This window comes from Schistocerca piceifrons, chromosome 1, assembly GCF_021461385.2.
Source record: "Schistocerca piceifrons isolate TAMUIC-IGC-003096 chromosome 1, iqSchPice1.1, whole genome shotgun sequence".
Classification (NCBI taxonomy): Eukaryota; Metazoa; Arthropoda; class Insecta; order Orthoptera; family Acrididae; genus Schistocerca; species Schistocerca piceifrons.
Window position 1 is genome coordinate 284,757,159 of NC_060138.1, and position 15,182 is coordinate 284,772,340.

General features: G+C 44.6%; 1 protein-coding gene across 1 annotated transcript in view; it reads right to left on the reverse strand.

The window, feature by feature from the left end:
• Positions 1 to 15,182, reverse strand: part of LOC124733083 (protein abrupt) — a 139,186-nt gene that overhangs the window by 108,325 nt on the left and 15,679 nt on the right. The window contains exon 2 of the mRNA XM_047248523.1: positions 14,822 to 15,014. Coding sequence (XP_047104479.1) covers positions 14,822 to 15,007 — 186 coding nt within the window. The 5' untranslated portion in view covers positions 15,008 to 15,014. The remainder of the gene's footprint in view (positions 1 to 14,821; positions 15,015 to 15,182) is intronic.

Below are 15,182 nucleotides of genomic sequence, written 5' to 3' on the forward strand. Positions count from 1 at the left end.
CGGAATAATTATATTCTTCACGAGGTCTGAAGGTATTTCACTTGTCGAGGGTGCTTGTTTGGATCCCTAGATCACTGGACTTTTATCCTAGTGAGCTCATCTGAAGGAAAAGAAAAATGTGTACAGCTTGGACTTGTAATTAACTATTATATGTGATGTTGATTACATCGTATTTTCACACAACATTTAGTTCACATGATACATTCAACTCCTACCAATTTGAGTTTCGGATGGCAATTAAGTGATCCTCCACAACTTTGGTATTTCCTGGAGTCCATGCCAGGATGGGTTACTGATGCCATCTTCTGAAATTGGGAGTGCTGCACACTAACTGCTAATGACTATACATACAAAAAATTAAGTTGCATGTTACCTGACTAATTTACCAATTCAGGTGAGTTCAAAGAAGTGGGAAAAGATTTTACATAATTTTGAACGTAGTGCTAAAAAAGAAAAGTTGTGACTTTCATTTAAGACATTAAACAATTGCAATATAAAAACTTTAAATAAAAGATTGAAACCACCTCCACAGAAATTATATAGCTGCCATCGATCAAAAGAAGACATCCGGTCTATCCAAGAGGAAACAAGTACTTTAATAACTTCGTTAATTGGTTTATACTATTTGCAATATTCACTGAACTCATGAATGGCACTGCAACAAAGTCAGAGAAGTAAAGAACCAATCAATGACATGCAGTAGGTAACAAACTCTACTTGTAATTGACCTGGTTCAGATCCCCATCCAGCTATCCTATTTGAGCTAAAACTGAAGGGCAATCTTGCTTCTTATTAATGATACGTATGTGTGGCAGTTGTAGAATGATTTAGTCTCAAATAAGTGCGCTGCCATGAAGTTGGGCATGGTGGGGAGCTGGAGAGAGACAAAGTGGAGGAAATACAATGGAAAATCCAGGATGGACTAAGACATTACAATAAAAAGTACAAACTGCTACTCACCATTTAATGGAGATATTGTGTCGCATACAGGCACAACAAAAAGACTGCTAGACATTAAGCTAGGACTTCTTCTAAGTTAGTTAGACACACACACACACACACACACACACACACACACACACACACACGTGACCACTGTCTCTGGCTGCCAAGGACAGACTGCAGGCAACAGTGCATAATGGGAGAAGCAATCGGGATGGTGGCAATAAGGAGGAGACTGGTAAGGTGAGGGGGAGAAATATAAAGGGTAGAGGTGTGAGACAGTAAAGTACCCGAGTTTGGGAGAAGGAAGGGCAGCTAGGTGCAGTTGGGAGGTTAAATGTAGGGGGGTGGGAGGGGAGCAGGAGGAGAAGAAGTAAAAAGACTATGTTTGCACCGATGGAATAGAAGACTATGTAGTATTGTAGTGGAAACAGAGAACAGGGGTGGGTGAAGGGCAATGACTAACGAAGGTTGAGGCCAGGAGAGTTACAGAAACATTGGATATACAGAGTGTATCAAACAGGATCATAAGATTTAAAAAAAAAAAAAAAAAAAAAAATCATAACTATTATGTTATTTGAGATGTGTGTGTGAGTGTGTGAAAAACATACCACTGGGAAGAGCAAACTCTCTAGTTTTACATGGTTCCGGCTAGGTAGAGCAGTGTGAGCCCATTTCGTTTCTAGTAAATATGGTGTCGGGACAACAAAGAGAATTATGTATTCTACGTTTTGTGCAGTGCAGGTCAGTAATAGCTGTTCAGTGTGACTTTCGTACTGGGTATGGTGTTGATCCTCCTACAGCACCGAGCATTAGACGATGGCATGCACAGTTCTGTGAAACAGGTTGTTTGTGTAAAGGCAAATCGCTGAGCAATCACCAAGTGTCTGACACAGACGTCGAATGTATCCGCCAGTTTCACAAGGAGTCCGCAGAAATCCATTCGGCATGCAGCGCAACAGCTCAACATTCCCCCCCGATGTCTGTCTGGCTTGTGTTGAGTTGACATTTACACATGAAACCATACAAAATTCAGCTACTGCAAGCTCTTCATGAAGGTGACAAACAACAATGTGTGGAGTTCTGTAATTTTGTTCTTGGTAAGATGAAGGATGACAGTTTCCTACTACGCATAGTGTTTAGTGACCAGGCAACATTCCATTTAAATGGAAAGATGAACTGTCATAATGAGAATATGGGGTGAGGTACGCTTGAGAATATCTTTTCCCACAGTTGGGTACCAATTCGAACGACTTCATTTACCAACAGGATGGGGTACTGCCACACTGGCATCTAGATGTGCAGGAATTTTTAAATCAATGGGTTAATGAACGATGGGTTGGTTGCACTGGAGCAAATGATTCAGCCTTACATTGCTGGCCTCCTAGGTCACCGGACCTGACTGTACATGATTATTTCTCGTGGGGGTTTATAACAGACACTGTTCAGTGCCTCTGTTACCAACAACAATAAGTGAACTGAGACATCACATAACAGCAGCAGCGGAAGCTGTTAATTCAAGACATGCTCACTGCAGTGTGCAAACAGTTTGAATACTACATTGACATATGGCGTGTGTCTCAAGGGGGGGCTTACTGAACACCACTGGGAGGTGGGGGTGGGGGGGGGGGACGACACACTTTTTGAGTTTCCCGCTCATCAAAAAACAAAATTCATTGCATATGTTCATTCAGAAAAATAGATGTGTCAAATTCGATAATTCTTTTTGATACACACTGTATTGTAGGGAGAGTTCCAACCTGCACAATTCAGAAAATCTGGTATTGGAAGGAAGGATCCAGAAGGCAAAGGCTGTGAAGCAATCATTCAAATGAAGAACACTGTGTTGAGCAGCATGTTAAGCAACTGGGTGGTGGTCCAGGTTCTCTTGACCACAGTTTGTCGGTGGTCATTGATGCGGACAGACAGCTTGCTGGTTGCCATGCCCATGTAAAATGCAGCACAATGGTTGCAGCTTAGCTTGTAGATCAGAAGACTTGGTCCATAGATAGCCCTGCCTTTGACAGTACAAGTGATGCTTATGACTGGACTGGAGTAGGTGGTGGCAGGAGGGTGTATGGGGCAGGACTTGCATCTAGCTCTATTACAGGGATATGAGCCATGAAGCAATGGGTTGGGAGCAGGGCTTGAGCAGGAATGGACGAGGATATTGTATAGGATTTCAGTAGGTGACAGAATGCAACTATGGAAGAGGTGGGAAGGACAGTGGGTATGAAAGTCCTCATTTCAGGGCACGACTAGAGGTAGTCAAAACCCTGGTGGAGAATGTAATTCAGTTGCTCCAGTCCTGAGAGGTACAGAGTCATGACAGGAATGCTCCTCTGTGATGCAGATGATGGGACTTTGGGAGGTAGCGCATGATTGGAGAGATAGGACATGGGAGATATGTTTCTCTACAAGGCAGGGAGAGTAATTATGATCTGTGAAGGCCACAGTGAGAGCCTTGGTATATTTCAAGAGGGACTGCCTGTCGCTATAGATGCATAGGTCTTGCGTGGCTTGGCTGTATGGAAGTGACTTCTTGGTATGGAAAGGGTGGCAGTTGTTGAAGTGGAGGAATTGCTGGTGGTTAGGTGCTTTGATATGGATGGAGGTACTGGTGTAGCCATCTTTGAAGAGGAGGTCAACATTGATGAAGATGGCTTGTTGGGTTGCCGAGGACCAGGTGAAGCAAATGTGGAAGAAGATGTTGAGGTTCTCGAGGAATGTGGATAGGATGTGCACATCATTGATCCAGATCATGAAGATTTCATCAGTACATCTGAACCAGATGAAGGGTATACAATTACGTGGGAGGGGGGGGGGGAGGTAGGAAGGCTTCCTCTAGAAGGCCCATGACTAGGTTGGCATAAGGGGGGAGGGGGGTGCCCACTGCCACATACCAGATTCGTTTGTAGCAGATGCCTTCAAAGGACTGATTGATTGAGGGGTTTGTGGGGATTGAGGGGTTTATGGGACGGAGAGGAATGTAAGGAAGAGCACCAAACCACAATAGTCTCCTTGACTGTGCTGAGTTTATTACTGAGAGCAGTAGCGCACCAGAGATCATTCCACTTTTGGGCAAAGAGAGATTTGATGTAAAGCCACATGTCTACAGATGGAACCAAGAAAGGGAATGGGGTAAGTACCTGCTTCTCAAGCCAAACAGTCAGAAAGTTTATTCCCTGGGATGCCCACAACTTAGGACCCAGAGAAAGACATCTGAGCACGCGGCACAGCCAAGGGCAGAGAGAAGGTCATGGATGGCAGAGACCAAAGGGCGACGAGAGTAGCATTGGTCTATAGCCTGCAGGCTGCTCATTGGGTCAGTACATATTAAAACACAAGAAATAAGGAGTTGTCTCCATCGTATTTATAGAGGGGGAATCCTTGCTTCTGTGAGGAGATTGTCAACCGGACTAATGTGAAAGGCACCAATAGCCAGACACACTCCACAATGGTGAACAGGGTCAAGTATTTTCAGGGTGGGAGGTGTCGCTGAGCCACAAACCTGACTACCATAATCTAGTCTGGACAAAACCAGATCATGGTAAAGATGAAGAAGAGCAGCAACCCACAATGCGTGAGCCAGAAGGCAGAGAGCATTAAGCTTTTAATTGCATGTAGCCTTCAGGTGGCAAATATGGGGCAGCCACATCAGCTTTTTATCAAAAATATGGCCCAAGTAACAGTGTGCTAAAACATCTAGGCGCTGGTTCAGGATTTACTGTGGGCTGATGGCAAAAATGCATAACCTATGATTTTGGAGGGAGAAAACTGGAAGCCATGGAAGAGGGCACATGCGGAGGCCCAATGGATGGCACCTTGGAGCCAGTGCTCACCAGATGCTATAGAGTAGAAGCTGCACTAGATGCAAAAATTGTTGATACACAATGCCGGGGTACCTACAGGCCCAACAGAGGATACAAGCCCACTGATGGCTATGAGGAAGAGTGAGACACTTAACACAGAACCCTGTGGGATACCGTTTTCCTGAATCCAAGGGGTGCTGAGTGAAGTGTCAACTCAAAACTGGAAGAGCCGGTGGGATAAAAACTCGTGGATAAAAATTGGAAGGGGGCCGCGAAAGCCCCAATCATGGACGGTAACTGAAATTTGATGGTGCCAAGCCGTTTTATATGCCTTATTTAGGTCGAAGAAGACCGCAACAAGGTGCCAGCAGTGAGTAAAAGCCTGTTGGATTCCTGTTTCCAGCCTGAGGCAAATGTTCAGTTGGAGATCATTATTTCCAGAAGCCACACTGATACAGGAACAAAAGGCCCCAAGATTCGAGTACCCAAAATAATTGGAAGCTAACCATCCACTCAAGCAGTTTATAAAGTACATTCGCCACGCTAACCAGGCAGTGGCTGTAGAGAAACATTGGGTTCTTGCCAAGCTTAAGGACTATACTGTCTTGCCATTGCGAGGGGAAGGCACTCATGAGCCAAATGCCCTCAGTAGATGTTACCTCTGGGTAATGTCCAAGTGTTGGGGATCATGTCACATGAAGAGGTAAGTACCTGCAAGAATTCCCATTCAGTGAAGGGTTCATTATAAGGTTCAATTTGATGGGAGTTGGAACAGAAGGGGGGACTACTCAACTCGGCATTTCTACTGGAGGAAGAAAAGAGGACGCCGACGCTTTTGCAAAGTGTGCCTCAAGGTGTTCTGCAAGGACCGATGGATCAATACACAGAGCACCCTGGAGGATAAGACCCTGGACAGTTGATTGTCACTGGCGGCCCAAAAGGCTATGGAGCTTGAACCAAACCTGCGATGAAGAGGCAGGCATACATCCACAGAGACGAAACATAGCACTCCCAACATTCCATTTTACTCTGCTTAATAAGGTAGTGAGCCTTAGCATGGAGATTTTTAAAAGTGATAAGGTTGGTTTTTGAAGAGTTTTTAAATCATTGCAGTGCCCATCAGCAGTCCTGGATAATGAATGCTATGTCCTTGATCCACCACGGCACCAGTCGACGATGAAGGGACCTGTCGATAGGGGAATAGCAGTGCCACCAGCATGAAGAATACTGGCAGAGACACCCTAGACAACTGCATCAACGCAATTTGAGAGAGAGGTGTCAAAGTGCATAGCAGGTGTATATAAAGGCCAATTGAACCTGTGGAATGACCAACATGGGGGCCTGTCTGCCTGGCAGTGGCAGGGGAATAATAAAATCACCAGAAAGTGGTTGCTGTGACAAAGATTGTCATGGGATGACCAATGTAGGGAAGGTGTGAGAGCTAGGGAGGAGATCGTGAGATTAGTAGCAGTAGAGCTGCCATTAGCGGCACTGAAGTGGGCAGGGGAACTGTCATTGTGGAGGGCAGGGGAACCGTCATTGTGCAGACACAAATCAAAGTCTGTAATAAGTTGATCAATTAGAAAACCCCTACCCATCAAAGTGGCACTCTCTCACAGAGGATGGTATGCATTGGAGTCCCTGAGGAGAGATATGGGGGTGGGAGTAGTTGTGTTGAGGTAAACAGTTCAATGTAAGGAAGTGCCTACCTGGAGGGAGGTAGAACATGGCAAATTGTGATTGCTGGGGTCATTTGCACTCTAATTACTATTGCTACCAGATTGGTATGAAGGGGGTACAGTCATTAATGACACAGTGAACCAAGGTGTAGACCTCTCCAGATGCTATCCTGGGGCAGGCACAGTTCCAACAGAATGCCCGATAACCACGAAATGTTGGAGAGTGGTCATCACGGTAGTGCATCTCTTGAAGAGCAAGACAGAATGTAGAATAAGAGAAAACGAGGTGGTGTATTTCTGGTACGTGACAATAATATCTGTTGCAATTCCACTGGCTTATCGTGTGGCGAGAGTCGAGGTTAGATATAGAGAAGCTGAGGGGAGGTCATGTCACTTAAGTCAGTTGTTGTCATTGACAAGAATGGGGTAACATCCACAAATAAGATGTCACAGCCAGGTTGTGAGAGGGTGGATAGCATCTCCATGGGGCATCTGGGATTTATGTTTCTTCTCCTTCTTCTCTTTCATAGACAGAGAAAGGAAGAGTACATAGAGGGTGAGCAGGCATCTGCAAGATCTGGAACCAAAAGTGAGTGGGCTACATTGGGGTGCATAAATGATGCATCTCGTGGCCAAGTTGTGGTAGCAGGCATCTGGCCTAAGAGACGCTGGGGGAGAGGCCCCTGGTGGGAGCCATAACACCAGCAGGTGCCAAAGATGGGGGCACTTCTTCAGCAAGTGAAGGGGAGTTACACCCAGAGGAGAGGGTGTGGGAACTATATGGAAGGGGGAGGGGAGAGGGGGATGGAGCTGCAGTGAGGAAGAGGTAGGAGTGGGAAAGGATGTAACAGAGGCAAAAGTTGAAGAAAATGACTATGGATGGGGTCAGTCATATTGTTGGCAAGTCTCAGCAGAAGTCATGTGTTATAGGGACTTGTACTCTTGGATAATCTTTTCTCTCTTGTGAGTTGGGCAATCTGGTCAGTAAGGAGCATGGCGGTCATGACAACTGGTACACAAATGTGGAGGAACACAGGGGCTTCCCTAATGGAGTGGGTGCCCTCAGTCACCACACTGAAGGTCCATTGCACAGAAGCAAGACATATGCCCAAAACACAAGCACCGAAAGCACTTCATGGATGGTGAAACATATGGCTTCACATCACACCTCTACCACATAACCTTGACCTTCTCTGGGAGGGTATCTCCCATGAAAGCCAGAATGAAGGCAATGGTATTGGTGCGGTTGTCTTTATGACACTTTTGCACAAGTCAAATGAAATGAATGGTGCATCGTTCCAGATTAGCTCGGAGTTCCTCATCAGTCTGCAGAGTGAAATCCCTATGAAAAATCACTCGCTGGACTATAGTCAGAGATGATAATGGGTAATAGGCACTAGGGTATTGCCAAGATGATCACAAGTACAAAGAGCTGCAGATTGGGTGGCAGAAGCAGCTTTGATCAACAGGGACATTGACCATATCTTACTAATGCCAGCCAGGAAGGGAAGGCTGCCAGGTCATATGAAGCAGCATTCAATGATCCTTTACTATTTGATGAGATGGATGTTTCAGAGCAGCCACATTTTTGCAAGGTTGATACACTTCATGCGCCAAGCGTCCATCCTGATACCACCCGCTCCGAACAGGGGTTCTCCACATGGGTACCACCCAGCCACAGCAAGGGCTGGCCGGCTCAGCCGGGAGTTCCAATGCTCCACGAAGACAAGCAATCACTTCCTGGCATATGTGGGGAGGGAAAGCTAACATATCAGTGGTTTGATCCCTGTGTTCTCAGGGGGCTCACCCAGATGGGTATATAACAGCCCCACCACACAGACTGGCCACAGGTGCTGGTGACCTAGTGGGGCAGAGAGGGGGCTACTGTGGGGAAGGAAAGGGAGGGGGGGGGATAATCCACAATAGGGAGGGAGTTCTTTCCAAAAATGGAGGGGAGAGAACAGACCAGACGAACAATATCACATGGAATGCAGGGAACCAGGTGGATAACCAGGTTGTCATAAATCACAACACCAAGAGAGGGGAATGAGGGGGCAGGGGGTGAAGGAAACGCATCCCAGGAAGGAAAAAAGGGCTGCAAAAGCTTGGGCCCTGTGTGCTCCACACATGAACTCACAAAAAAACCATGAGCCCCATGGGCGGAGGGAAAGGGGGGGGGGGGGGGGGACTCCAAAGGAGATGTAATTGTGGGTGAGGACATAGCTGGTCAAGTGACCAGGAAAGAGGTTGCACGTTTCAAATTTGTCGGGCAATGTGAAAGGTAGTGTTCAATAGCAGCAAGGCCATGGGCATCAGGGATGTTAGCGTAAAGGCAAGTGGCATCAATAGCGATGAGCAGGGCACTGTGTGATAAAGGAACAAGAACTGTAGAGAATCGGTGTAGGAAATGGTTGGTATCTTTTAGATGAGAGGGTAGGTTGTGCGTAATAGCTACAACCACTATGCTGCATTCTACATGGGCACAATAACCAATAAGTTGTCTATCTATAAGAATGGCCACAGACAAACTGTGAGCAACATACAGCTGGACCACCCTGTTGCTGAGCATGCTACTCAACAAGGGTTCTTCATTTTAATGACTACTTTACAGCCTGTGCCATCTGGATCCTTCCTGCCAACACCAGCTTTTGCACAGGTCGGAGCTCTGTCTGCAGTATATCCTATCCTTGGCTCGACCTTCTTAATCATTGTGCTACACTTACCTATCCCCTTTCCTGATCCCACTCCAGTGCTACATGGCCTTGTATTCCACTAATACACTCACAGTCTTTCCACTCCCACTGCCCACAGCTAAGTCTCAACTGGACCTAGTGCTCTACCTTCTTCTCATTTCGTCCCTGTAAGCTACCACAAGCAGTAATTGACCACCCCCCAACCTCTCCCTCCCCAGTCACCTCCCCAACCCCACCACCCAGACTGCTTTTCCCATCATGCGCCTTTGATCACAGTCTGACCTTGGCAGCCAGAGACAGTGGTCATGTGTGCATTAGTTGCATTTGCATGAATGCGTGTGTATGTCGTCTAAGTCAGAAGAAGGCTTTTTGGCTGAAAGCTAATTGTGTCTTTGCTGTGCCGCTCTTTGACTCAACATGTCCATTATGTGGTGAGCAGCAATATCCTTTTCATTATTCTGTCATCATTCCACTCTGGGTTTTCCCACTGTCTGATTTTGTCTAACGTCTTTTCTTCCATCCATAACCCAGTACTGCTTTCCTTTGTTACTATTTTCTAACTCATTACTATACTCAGTGTCCGTCATCTTCTTTCTCCTTTGTTACTATTTTCCAACTCATTACTATACTCAGTGTCAGTCATCTTCTTTCTCTTCTTTCCTGTGTTTTGTGTGTCATCTTCTAAACCACACCACACCTCACGCTCTGACTTATGAGCCACACTGTATCAAACCACCTCGTCCACATACAACACACAGCTACATGACTACTGATTGATGGTGCAGCGTCTCATGTCCCACATTCCCCCCACCGATATAATTTATCCTAGACCTTCAAATCACTCACTCTTCCTTCGTCACTCTCGTCTATTTTCACTTGTTATTTTCCATACCCTCCCACGACACAGGAACTTGTATCTCACCCCCCCCCCCCCCCCCCTCCCCACTATTTCTCCTCTCTTATTCCAGTTTGCACATGCTAATGTCACCTAATCTAGTCACATCTGCCTCCTCCCCCCTCTTCTTCATACATGTTTGCCCACTGACCTGTAACCCATATTGTGGGCTTTTTATTTATTGTTCTGTTTCATATCTATGTGGTTTCACATCAATTTCAGTTCATTTTCGCTTTTCACTGCCTACTCCCTCAGGTTTAATCTTGTTTCCCCCACTTCATCAGTTCCGTCCTTTTTTGTGATTTTTCCCAACTATTTTGGTGTATTTCTATGTTATTTGCATATTTTTAAGCAGTTCCGTCCTCCACCATGGACTATTGCTTCTTCCGTCAGTGCCAATACAGAAAAGTTTTCTTATCTGTGGCCAGCATCCACTTCCATATACCATTCCTGTGTTGTTGCCTGGTTCATGAAATCCCTCCAAATGACCTTACTATCAAATTAACCATCTCCAGCTGCAATCCCTCCTTCCAAAATGACTTCTATCTATTCAGATTCCACCAGTACTTATCCCTCAGCAACACAGTCCTCCAAAACCATGTCAGTCAGTCTCAAACCTCCTTGCAATACCTCCTCTCCATCTATAAAACTGTCCTGCTGTGCCGCCTCAAAATCTTGAATCCCTTCTCACATAATGAAACTATTGCCCTCCAGTAACTACAGAAGCATTCACAATGCCATCTCAAAAAACTCCAACCTGTTCACATCCATCTCCAGTATCCACCACCTCTACCTCCCAAGGTCCCCTCATAGCTGACAAACCCTGCCTCACAGACCTAATACATTTAACCCCTCAAAAACTCCCAACAACTGTGATATAGAATCCAGAATCTAAACAGACCCAAAACATAGTCATGAACCTGTATTCCAAAAGCCTTAGTCTCACAGAAGTATCACTCCTTTCCAAAGGCCTTATCTTTTGCCCCACTCCAAAATTCAATCATGCAGGACTTGTTAAAGACCTTACCTCCTCCTCCTCCTCCTCCAAGTCCCTACACAATGGAAATGCTTTTTCTCCACTAACTCTACAGATCAGACTCAATGAAAGACCCAATGTTGAACCATACCTGACTTAGTTCACTCCTTCAGCAACCGTGATCAGCTCCCACTGTCCCCAAATCACTCACTGTTACTTTTCCAGAATTTCTTAACCTCGAACCTTGCCTCACCAGCATTCCCAAATCTCTCAACATGCATGCTAACCTTTCACGTGCAGAATGAATCGCAATCCACAGCCCAAAAACTGATTTTGACCTTATGAACCTACATTCTGACAAAGACTCCGCCACTGTGGTTTGGAACCACTAGTATTATCTGGCGGAAGGACTCTGCTAGCTGTCAGATTCGTCCACCAACAAACCCTGCCAAAATGACTCCATTCCAGAAATATCTCAAGTCTCTCATCAAATCCTTAGGCCCATCCCAGAACCTCTCCACTGAGTCTGCCTGTCTCCTCTGTCCCACTACTTCCCACTCTCCTACTTTCTACATGCTTCCTAAAGCCCACAAATCCCAATACCCAAGGCACCCCATTGTTGCCAGTTACTGTGCCCCGCTGACAGAATTTCTGCTCAACTTCAGCCTGTTACCTGCAACCTACCATTTCTTCCACCGACTCTCCACAGTTACTGTTCCTTTACAACACAGTGCCCTAGCTGTCATCATTGTTGCCACCTTCCTTTACACTAACACCCCTAATGCCCTACAACATCCTCCCTGGACTCCATGACCAACTACATCCTCACCCACAATGACTTATCCTTTGAAGACATCAACTACAAACAAATCTGGGGTATGGCAATGGGCACCTTCATGGAACCATCCTGTGTCAACCTATCCCCCCCCCCCGAATCCCAAACCCTTCACCTGGTTCAGATTCACTGATGACATCTTCATGATCTGGACCGAGTGTGCGCACACCCTATCCACATTCCTCCAGAACATCAACACCTTCTCCCCCATTCACTTCACCTTGTCCTCCTCAACCCAACAAGCCAACTTCCTCAGAGTTGAACTTTTCCTCAGCCATGGCTACATCAGTACATCCATCCATATCAAACCTATAAACAGCAGAAATACCTCCACTTTGACATCTGCCACCTGCTACATACCAAGAAATCCCTTCCGTACTGCCTAGCCACCTTTGGCCATCACATCTGTACTGACGAGCATCCCTCTCAAAATATATCAAGGGTCTGACAGTGAGGCCTTCATAAATCATAACTACCCTCCCAGCCCTGTATAGAAAGATATCTCCCATGCCTTATCTCTCCAGTTACCCACCACTTCCCAAAGTCCCCTCAGCCTCTGCCATCTGGATCCTTCCCACCAACACCAGCTTTCCTGAATTGCGCGGGTGGGAACTCTCTCTACGATATACCCTTTGTTGCTGTAAGTCTCCTGGCCTGAACCCTCGTTAGTTACTGTCCTTATCCACCTATCCCCTCCCCTGTTCCCACTACAGCACTGCACAGTCTTCTATTCCACCAATACACCCATAGTCTTTTTACTTTTCTCCTTCCCCCCTCCCCTCCCGCCACCCACAATATAACCTCCCAACTGCACCTAGCTGCCCTACCTTCCCCCACCTCATCCCTGTATGCTCCCACAAGCAGCATTTTACTGACTCCCATCCCTAACCTACTATCTTATCCCCTCCCCATCCAAGACTCCTCCTTACGCCCACCATCCAGAGTGATTCTCCCATCATGTGCTGTTGCTTGCAGTCTGGCGACAGCAGCCAGAGACTGTGGTTTTGTGTGTGTGTGTGTGTGTGTGTGTGTGTGTGTTTTGCATTTTCTTGAATGTGTGTGTGCATGTTGTCTAATTCAGAAAAAGAAGGCCTCTTGCCCGAAAGCTTACTAGTCTAGATGTCTTTTTGTTGTGCCCGTCTGTGACTTCACATCTCCACTATACGGTTATCGGCATTCTATCTTTTCAGTATATTGTCATCATTCCTAACAGGACTAAATATTGTGAAATGACAGTTTATTGTAATATTAATAATTAATGAGAAGCACTATAGGTGTATTGATACTCATTTACTGTGCCACGATCAGTTTTGTTTATTAGATCATCATCAGTCTGCCGAGTTGCACCAAAATCATGATGTAAGGTTAGAGGTGAAACCTGGAAATGATGGTCATATAAACATTCTGCTGACCACCTGGCAGAATAATGGCAAACAGTAAGTGTATGCAACATGGCGTGCTGTGTTCACTAGTCTGTGTACTAGCTCAGTTTACACAGTATCCCATGTTGTGTGCACTTACCTACTGCTCACTATATTTCTGCCTGGAGGTTGGCAGAATGTTTACACAATCGTCATTTCCAGACTTTGTCTCTAACATTACATAAGACAATTAGACCTCTCATATCATGATATTGGCACATCTCAGCAATCTGATGATGATCTAAGAACAAAACTGGTCATGAGACAATAAAGTGTATCAATACAAAACACATAATAAATGTGTATCAATACAGCTGTGATTGTTCTTATTAATCATTAATATTAGCATCATTCAGCTGTAAAGCTAAATATCATCAAGATTATTTACAGTTCATTGTGCATTCTGATGATTGTGCCTATCACATCTGTTTTGGTTTATTAGTTGAACATATAGCAATGATTTTTGCAACCGAGCATTTGATTATAGCAATACTGTTGCCACATAAATAATTACAGGTAACTGTAAGGAAACAACTAATGCTACACACAGGACTGTTTTACAATAACTTACTTCTACACAAAATTTTCAAGAAATTCTCACAAACACGAACTGAGTAGCCATTTGAAATATTCCCATTATTGTGAGATTCCCGTTATTGTCAGATGCTAGATATGAGTAGATAACTCATATGAAGAATACTTTAAGGAAGCAAGAGGGGACAAAGAGCAAATTGCCAATATCATAATGAATTTCTTGTCACTTTCTACACAGACTGCATCACTCAGATGTCTACTTTGATTATACAATGCTCCAGTTCGGGATACTTCAGTGTAACAATTTACAAGATTCATGAAACCACTGCATATCTGATTTCCACACTGCTTCAAGATAATATTTCATATCTGTATAAAAGTCCAGCAATATAGCTTAATTCACCAAAGATCCATGCAGTATTTTATAAGATATCATTCATAGATTGTTATCAAATTTTGATTGCTAAGTGATAATTAGAATTTTAATTGTCCCACTCTCAAAGAGAGCAAATACTTCAGCAAAAAGTTATCACAGACGATGAAGGTGGTCCAGAAGTATTTCTAATGATTCCAGCAAGAAACATAAAACTGCAGATATTATTGATGAATCTTTCCCACACAGCTACCAGAAACATGGCACTGGTAGCACTCACAGCATACACGAGAGTTTTCAGAATATAACAAAATTTACTGTTGCAGTAAGAACAGCTGTATTAATTTATGGTACAAAGTTACTAGAGTTACTTTTCTTAAGTTATCCATGCATCACAAAGAAAAGATTTCCTTGTCACAGGTTCACACGATTGGAATTTAAGTTGATTAGTTTCGGAAACTTATTAATCTTAAGAGTTAAAAATGCAATTTTTTGTCATTAGTAACACACGCCTGCAGCACAGTTGGTAAAATGATAATATGATGATTTTATTTCATAATGCAAAACTTATTAGGTGGCCAACTATGAAAGATGCTGTTAGCATAAAAAATAATCCAGGTAACCAAATCTCAGCACTAATATCTTAATAACTGATAACTACCTTGAAAAGCTCGTTAAAATACTGACTACAAGCAGACAAGACAACCTTGTGTGCTCGAATACTTCGTCCACCAGCTGATAATGTGACATCAGTCAGATTGTCACTGTCCAAGAACTGCGGTAATGTTGCAAGAAGGTTACTCTGGTAATTGTGCCATCGCAGACAGAACTGTTGATCAGAACCCATGCCCACTCTGAAAATGACAAAAATTCCTCAACTCAGCTATCAAACGGTTATTTGTTTTTAACACACACACACACACACACACACACACACACACACACACACACACACACACACACACACACACACGAGAGAGAGAGAGAGAGAGAGAGGTACGTTTATCCATACAAAAATACTT